This window comes from Manis javanica, chromosome 2, assembly GCF_040802235.1.
Source record: "Manis javanica isolate MJ-LG chromosome 2, MJ_LKY, whole genome shotgun sequence".
In the NCBI taxonomy this organism is placed as follows: domain Eukaryota; kingdom Metazoa; phylum Chordata; class Mammalia; order Pholidota; family Manidae; genus Manis; species Manis javanica.
In genome coordinates this window covers 120,291,405-120,299,612 of record NC_133157.1, presented here as the reverse complement: position 1 = coordinate 120,299,612, position 8,208 = coordinate 120,291,405, and the positions used below count along the sequence as shown (strand labels likewise).

General features: G+C 42.9%; 1 protein-coding gene across 2 annotated transcripts in view; it reads right to left on the bottom strand.

The window, feature by feature from the left end:
- Positions 1 to 442: 442 nt before the first annotated feature.
- FAM171A1 (family with sequence similarity 171 member A1) overlaps positions 443 to 8,208 on the bottom strand; it is a 104,532-nt gene continuing 96,766 nt past the window's right edge. For both annotated transcript variants that reach the window (XM_037001679.2, XM_037001678.2), the window contains 3 exons: positions 6,904 to 7,020; positions 3,901 to 4,015; positions 443 to 3,313 (listed from right to left, as the gene is read on the bottom strand). In XM_037001679.2, coding sequence (XP_036857574.2) covers positions 1,612 to 3,313; positions 3,901 to 4,015; positions 6,904 to 7,020 — 1,934 coding nt within the window. In that variant the 3' untranslated portion in view covers positions 443 to 1,611. The remainder of the gene's footprint in view (positions 3,314 to 3,900; positions 4,016 to 6,903; positions 7,021 to 8,208) is intronic.

Below are 8,208 nucleotides of genomic sequence, written 5' to 3'. Positions count from 1 at the left end.
ACACATCTGGGATAGTTCAGGCCATTGTAATGAAATCTTTCTGAAGCTATTCCAAGGTGGATCAATACTGAACATAAAAGAAAACATCAGTTTCTTGTGAAGCACAGACATCTCTCCCTATCTGAAACACAAGATGTTAGTTTGTATTAATGAATGAAACTAAACACAGGATTTTAAGGATTTTAACCACAGTGTAAATTCCTAAGTGTCTATGCTATAGTTAGTTGTTGAATATAAGTTCAACAACTGGCATTTTAGACTGCCAAGGAATGAAGAGCAAAGTCTTAACAGCAACTTTGACACAAACAGTGGCTCAGAATGGACAGAAAGGACTACAAGACCGTTTTTTTTCTTCAGAGTTTATTTTGAATTTTCATTTTTGGATAACCAAGCAGCTCTTTAAGGAGAATGCACAGAAGAGTCATTCTGGCACTTCTGTATAGTACATACGATTTTTTTTAATAATCACATTCAGTTCACTTGCTCAGTCCATACTCCATGTTTGGTGAGCAAGCTCAGCCCATAGGATTCCAGAGTTAATAGTAACCATATATACAAACAGCCAACGAAACCATAACAGTGGCTAGTGGCCAAAGGATGGAGGCAGGCAGGGGATCTCTAAAGCATCCTCTAGTCTACCTTAGCTAAACAGAATCCACATCACACATGAGGACTAGAGAGAACACTGCGCTGAAATGGGAATTCTGGGCACAATGGGCACTTGGCAGCATGCATTTTAAAGAAAAGGGGTATCATTTAACAGCTTTATAAAATTCAGGCAGCTCAATTAAAGGAGTTAAGAAAAACAGAAAAGTGAGGGGACTGTCTGTTGTCACTGTAAAAAAGGCACTTGGAGTTAATGGGACCAGAATTGAAGGACTCTCAGCTGATAAAAACTTCAGAATGATTTCATTAAAAGCCTCGGATGTTTAGAGATGACACTCAGGAGTTCCTGAAAGGAAACATGGAATAGAGAAGCAGAGAAGCAGAACATACAAGAATGAAGAACGAAGAACATGGAATAGAGAAGCAGAGAAGCAGAACATACAAGAACAAAGGACTAAAACACTTATAATCAAATTGTGTTTTAAAAAAAGCAAACCTGAAAGGAAGTCTAACCAAAGCAATAACCTAAGCAAAGCAAGAGCACAAAGCAGCGATGTACAGCTTCTTCTGAGATAATGCACACCTCACTACACCAAGCTAATTTCTCAATAATTTCACAGGAGCATTATCATGATAAAATTGATTCAAGCAATGCAAAAAGAGTTTCATCTGTTCCCGGAATCTGAGGGAGAACTGAGGTCATCATAAGAACCTAAATGTCATGTGTGGTTTCTCAGTGTCCTGGGTGGACATCAAGTACGTGGGACGACATTCAGACACTACATTTGGCCATCTCCCTGGAGGTGAGACATCCATTAACATCGTCCTTTCCTCTGAGTAATAACTTTAATTACCTTCTAACATTTACACAGCAAACAGTGATGCAGGAGAAGTCCACTTACACCGTTGCTGTTGTTCAACTTCCTCTGCACAGGTAAGTGCTTCCTTAAGAAACAATTTTTGGCAATTTTATTATATTCCCCTGGTGGGTGGCTCTGTGAAAGTTCACTTAATGTTAAATGCCATCAGGGGCCTCTCCTCCCGTTTCTGCCAGGGGCTCTTCTTGTCTTCTCCCTGGTCATCCTCATCCTCTTCCTCCTCCTCGTCCTCCTGAGCAGACCTCTGTCGCGGACTGGCCAGTGGCTCCTGGGGAACATCTGAAGTTCGTTTTGTCGTCTCCTCCTGCAGGCTGGGCAGCTGGCTGCCACTTCTCCGACCAGAGCCATCCAGCAGGCATCTCAGGGCACTGTCCTCGGGGGTGCAGACAGTGGTGCCACACTCACTGCCACTTTGGTCCATGTCATCCAGGTACACAAGCTGCGTGTAGGACGTGCTGTCCGCAGCCCTAGACTCTTTCTGTGGATGCTCCTGGACAGCGGGGTGGTTCTGTGGAAGAGACAAGGGGTCTCCTCTTCCCTTCCGGGCAGATTTTGGTTCATTCATATCCACACCAGAATCCAAACTGGCATCATTACTTCCGTTCCTCCCAGCTCTTTGGAGGTCAATGTAGGAATGTCTAACATGCGCGTTGGACCTGCCATCCAGGGAGACAAACCACGCCCGGGGGTGTGGGAGTGGCTTCCCACCCCCAAGCTCCATCAGAGCCTTTTCAGTCAGGAGCTGGACCTCGCTGTTCATCTGAGCCAAGGCCGCATCATTCAGGGATGCTGGGATGGAGAGGGACTCTGACATGGATGCGTTCTGCGGGGTCCACTCCCGGGTACCTGCATCCTGCAAGTGCTGCTGAGAGATTGCCTGGCAGGACAGGGGCTGGGCCTGGATCTGGGAGGCGGGGTGAGGGAAGATCCCTGCATGAGGACTGGACAGCTCTGCCTGCAGCCTTTCGATCTCAAGCTGCTGGTCAGCCGGGACGACCAGGGGCTGGCCGACATAGGAATGGTCCCCTGGGAGTTTCATGTAGTGAGCAGGGATGACCAACGCAGGCAACACCTTTCTGTAAACGCTGTCATTGACCTGGTCAACAGAACTGCAGCAGATCAACTGTCCAGGACGTGGAAAGGATGTGGGTCTTTCCAGGTGGTCTACTGATCTCGACATCATACATTCCGTAGGTCTGCGGTCCAGCAGCTGTTCTTTTTCAGGAGATGAGGGTGTAGGGTACATGTGTTCCTGAACAGTGAGCTTACTTCCAGTGGAAATATGGTTCCCCGAGGCCTGGCTGTCTCTGTCTTGCTTTTCAAATAAAGGCTGTGACAGCATGGCATTGTAACTCCTCCTGTAGTCACTGTTGCCAGAGGACGCGTAGCCTTCTCTTTCCACAGATTTTCTGGACTTTAAGGGGAAACTCTCCACAGACTTACAGTAGTCTTTTCCCAACGTCCCACTTGGCGTCAGGTTCTCAAAGGAGATTTGGCTTTTGTCCTCTTCCTTATGAGTCATAAATTCTTCCCGGGAGCTGAATTCTTGTGAGGTACTGTAGGAAAGCTTTAGCATGGGGGTGCGCATGTCCCCCTCTCCGCTGGGAGACATCATTTCTAAGTGGACTCCACTCATCAGCTCCTTTGTGCCTGGGGTATCTGGGCAGCCGTGGCTGGTGACAGAGAGCGGGCCTGGGAATTCCGACTCACGCCGGGAAAACAACAAGTTGATGTGGGACATGGAGGTTGACTGATCTCTTTTGGAACTCCCCAGGGTGGCAGGAAGCTGCAGTTTTCTGCTGTGCTGACGGGGTTTTAAGCACTTCCGCCTGCAATCAAAGATACGATCCAAACCCAAAGATTAAAAATTCTCAAAACAGTAACATTGCAAGTAAAATCCTAATTCTCAATCTCCACAGGAAGAAACAAGACAAAATAACAAACCCGCAGCTAGAGGCCTTCTTGCCCCTCACCCTTGGCCTTATTTTGATTCAGAGCAGCACAATCTGCAGATTCCTGCCTTAGGATTCTATATGTGCATCCAGGTTATTCATTCAAAAGTAGCTACCCAATAAACATTCTCACAAGCCAAACAGATGAGGCATCGAAATAAGAATAGTTCTGCTTTGTCCTTGAGAATATCATCTCGTAATCAGCATTTAGGAATATTCTGAATAAATCATGACAATCATCAAATTTTTTTTTGCTAACACCTCTTCTAAGCAACTATACACAACATGCCTCACGCATCCGCTCACTGGTTTACAGCTCAAAGGACACAAGCATGTTCAGTTCTTAGATATTTTTTCCTGAAAGAAAAAGGACCTTGATTCAGAAAAAGAAAAAGACCTCCATACCAATGCTTCCACAAGCAATTCCAATTTAAAAATATATTGCCAAAATGGTAGAACTTTACCTGCAATAATATAAAAGGAGACACAGCAAAACCAAAAGTATGAAAGCCATTCCTCCTAAAATGGCCAAAAGAAACACCGTGTGATACGTGGTAATGTCCTGTGTGACAACGGGACCTAGAAGTTCAGAAAAGGGCATTTTAGATTTGTGAAAACCTTTACATAAAAAGAGGGATAATGAACTGAGAGCGTAATGTTTCTCTTACTCCTGTTGGCTGGGTGTGGGGCAGGGGCCAGATGCAAATACCCTTTGGATGATGTAGCATCTTTAGACCTGTGGCATCATCTTACTTTCACTCAGTGAAAAGGGATCACCACGACCATCACTGGAGCAGCTGTGGCCAGGAGCACAATGAACACTCAAATACTCAATGCAGTGTCAAGGGTCCCTCCTCAGCCGAGAAGATAGCCACATCTGGTGGCATGTTCAGCATTCTAAATACGTGATCTTTAATAAAAGAAAATGGATGCATAATAATATAATGAGAGGCACTCTTACACTCAGAGAGGTGGCCTGAATATCTGGGGATTTTATATTGTAGGAGAGACAAAAAAAATGGCAAGATTTTATTCTCAATTTCCCTCGGCAGTTTATTACTGTGTGAAGAGCTCTTTGCCTAAATCAATCCATTGAAATATAAGAAATAAGTTTACTATGTTTTAAAAAATTCCACAGATTATAGGGTTGTCAAATGTTTCTAAAATGCCTTGTTTTTAAAAATAGAATCTTCCTCTATAATACCTTTCCAAGTGCTGTTTGTAGCCACAGACCTCTTCAGAATTTATAAACGAGTTTGTCAGAGACAAATGTATTTTCTTTGTAATTTACATTGTAAAGAATCCCAAAAGGTAGATTAGACTCTTTGTGTTCAAGAAGCAAGACTCTGTCTTAATCTCACTGACAACAGATAGACAATGAAAACCTCTCCAAATTATATTTGGGCACTTACTGGTGTCCAGGTGTCCTGCACCTCACTGATCGATGGGAAGGAAGGACCATGGCTTTACATGATGTCAGGGCAGCACAGTTAGGATTACTGGATGCCATCAACACCCATTTACTTGCTGATTTTCAATATTCTAAGGGACAGATTTCTTCAAAAATCTTTTAAAGGAGACAAATCTCTTAAGAGCTAGATACACCCAAGGAGGTTTACTAGTTTTTGAAAATTGCGACATTAACTTAAATTAAAAAGATAAAAAGATAAGCCATTCTCTACCAAATGGAATTTACTTCAATTGGGTAGGAAGGTGAATATTTATGAAAACTGGAAAATATAACTGACAACTATATACTGCCATAATCGTTCATCGAAACATTTTTTTTTTACAAAAGACAACCACCCCTCCAATATAGGTTAATGCTTCGGCGGGAGTTGCCAAAATATCTACAGTATACAAAAATCATTTCCAAATAACTAACTGAAATTATAAATTAAAATGTTATTATCTCAGCTTCTGCCATGGGGAATCTTTATAACATTCACAGCCATACTTCTGTTTCCCTCTTACCCAGAGAATTAAAGAAAACACCCTAATTGTTTTCTTTTTGGTTTTCGGCTGGAGTCCCAGCACCACTGTTAGTTTCAGTAAAAGCGATGGCTACAGTTTACCAGCATGTTTCTACATTAAATGCCATCAGGCTGTGTGTGCTATGTATGTTTTATAAAGCCTTTTGTCTCTACCTAGGAAGCTTCAGTGGACCTACATCTAACAGTTTTCTCCCCTCTTTACAAAGTATCAATTAATCTGTCCTATGATGGGAAAACTGAGCACTGTGGTTGTTTGAAGTTCATTTAAAATAAAAGTTAACTTAATGCATGTGCTTTGTGGCCTCTAGTGTGGTACTTAAAGCATTTGTTTTCTTTCCTTCCTTCCTCTTAGTTATTTTCTAGATATTTCAGATTTGGAAATTGGGGCATTTCTGCAGCTGGTTCATGCCTGTATTACTACAAGAACAATCTCACAAAGGGAAGTACACTCTTAAAGCACAGATGTGAAGGGCACATTTGCTCTGTATGGGAATGTAAAGTGTATGTGACAGGTTTTTTCAATACCCAGCTAGGCATGGCTCCTATCAAATTAGTTACTTAGGGAGTCTAAGTGCTCATTCCAATAATTTCATTGCTAAATTATTTTGGACTCCCATTTGTCTCCTGTCACTATTAATTGACAAGAGACAATATCATAGCACATTCTGACCTAGTTCAATTACCTATTTTATTTACCTGTTTTGGATGTGCAAGACTTTTAGATGTGTCTAAGAAAAATCAAAGGGACCCTCTGAACATAAAGACTCATCACAATGAAGAGCTTTACTAATGATTGCAGTGTTAAGTGACACAGATTCTAAAGGCATTTTGAGTAGTGGAAGCCACCAGTGGAAAGAATTCTCTTAAGATGGCTATTCTAAAAAACAATTCTGGAATGCTCACTGGGATAAATTAGGGCATGTAGGTTTTAAAAAATAAACTTTTAGGTATGTTTTGAAAAATATTAGTTAATTCATATATGCTAAATGGAGATGAATATTCTTTTAGACACAAAGCAATTGGTTTCCTTTTTAGTCTTTCAGAAATGCTAAATCAAACTTTTTGCCCCAAAAAGCCTCCAATGGTAGCTTTCTGCTAGACCCTCTCTGAGTGCCCTTCCTTGCATGTTCTCTGACACCAGGCCACAGCTGTTTCAGGAATTAGGGAGGAGGTCTAAACACCCTCTGCGGGCTTTAGATTAAGAATTCCCTCTGGCAGCTGTCTGAGCAAAACAGAGACATGAGACAGGACTATTTTCTACATATTATTCTTATCCCAGATGGAAGGGCTCCAATCAGAACCTCCCCACCCCTATGAAATTCCTTAGTTTTGCCATTTGATTTTCAGACTTTCAACCATTTTTGAGTAAGATCAGAATTTTATCTCCCTGCTGAAGTTATTTTCAAAAGCATACTTAGCTCAAACCCCCAAAGAAACCAATCCCCATCATTGCAGGTGTTGACTTCATGTTACCTGGGTTGGGGGGAGACATGGCTGCCACCCAGTACCCCAACTGAGGGGCAATGTATGTCCACGTCAGTTGGCTGCCTTCCTGGTGGACAAGGCCTAGACCACTCTTCAGCCACGTTCCTGTGGGATGCAGAAACAAGCTTGAGTTATATGTATGCTGAACTCCTACTTAAGGCTTAAGTGCAATACAAGTGACCTTAAATGTCATGTTTATCATTCATTAGATAGTCAAGATGGTGGTCCACTTGTCATCTAGGGCCTACATACAGCTTTCTGTAGAGATTCTTTTCAACTCCTTTCAGGAAAGAGGTGAACTTTAGTTTTTCTTTGTCTTCCTGATTCAATTACTTTCAACCACTTTATCAAATATTCCTGCTTCCAAAGGTTTTAGCAGAAACCTTTGGAATTTAGAAGTAGAATCAAGATAGCATGATACAGGTTGGTGAAGCAGAAGGAAGGGGAGGAAAAGCAAGCACTGTTTATATTCTTCATCCTCAGGCAGGTCAGCAAATTTCCTACCGGGAATCATGGACTGGTTTTATCAGAATTACTTAGGGAAGTTAAAGAAATATATGGATTCTTGGGCCCCACTTGCAAATTCTGACCCAGTAAGTCAGGCGTACTTGAGCATTTTAAAAAGTTCCCAATTGGTTCTGATACTGGGAAATACTAGTAAGCCCCAGGGTGTGCTGCCTTTTAGTTATTACTCTAACTAGTAGTGTACAAGCACTTCCTGTGTGCTGGCTGGTCACAGCAGACGGGCTTTATACACAGTATCTATAATCCTCATGACAATCCTACAGAGTGAGACCTATACTCCCTTTCTGGGTGAGGACACTGAAGATGGGTGAGCTGTGTAACCCTTCCAAGGCATCCCAGTGGCGCACAGCAGTAGCATCTGTCTGTATGTTTTCAAGGGTGGTGCGATTTCCTCGGCTCTTCACTGCCGCATCTCCCATAAATCTTTCCAGGTTGGGTAACCTTCTCATTTTGTAAGGTTTCCAGGAACAGACCCACTGCCTAAGGCACTGTGGCTGTCACCTGTCTCACCTGCAGAGAACCTTGCTTTGCAGCCTGTGATGGCAGCTGGTATCAGAAGGCCAGGGAGATTGCTGACCCATCCTCCAACAACCTGTGCCTTCCCACACACCCACCAGCACAGAGACACTGACATGTTTGCAGGGCTCCTGGTTCCATGGTCCCCACTGCTCACTTCCTCCTATAATCATCCACCACCTGAAATGGCCACGTGTGTAACCCTGTCCCCTTGAGACCTAAATGCACGAACCATGCACAAAACACTCCACC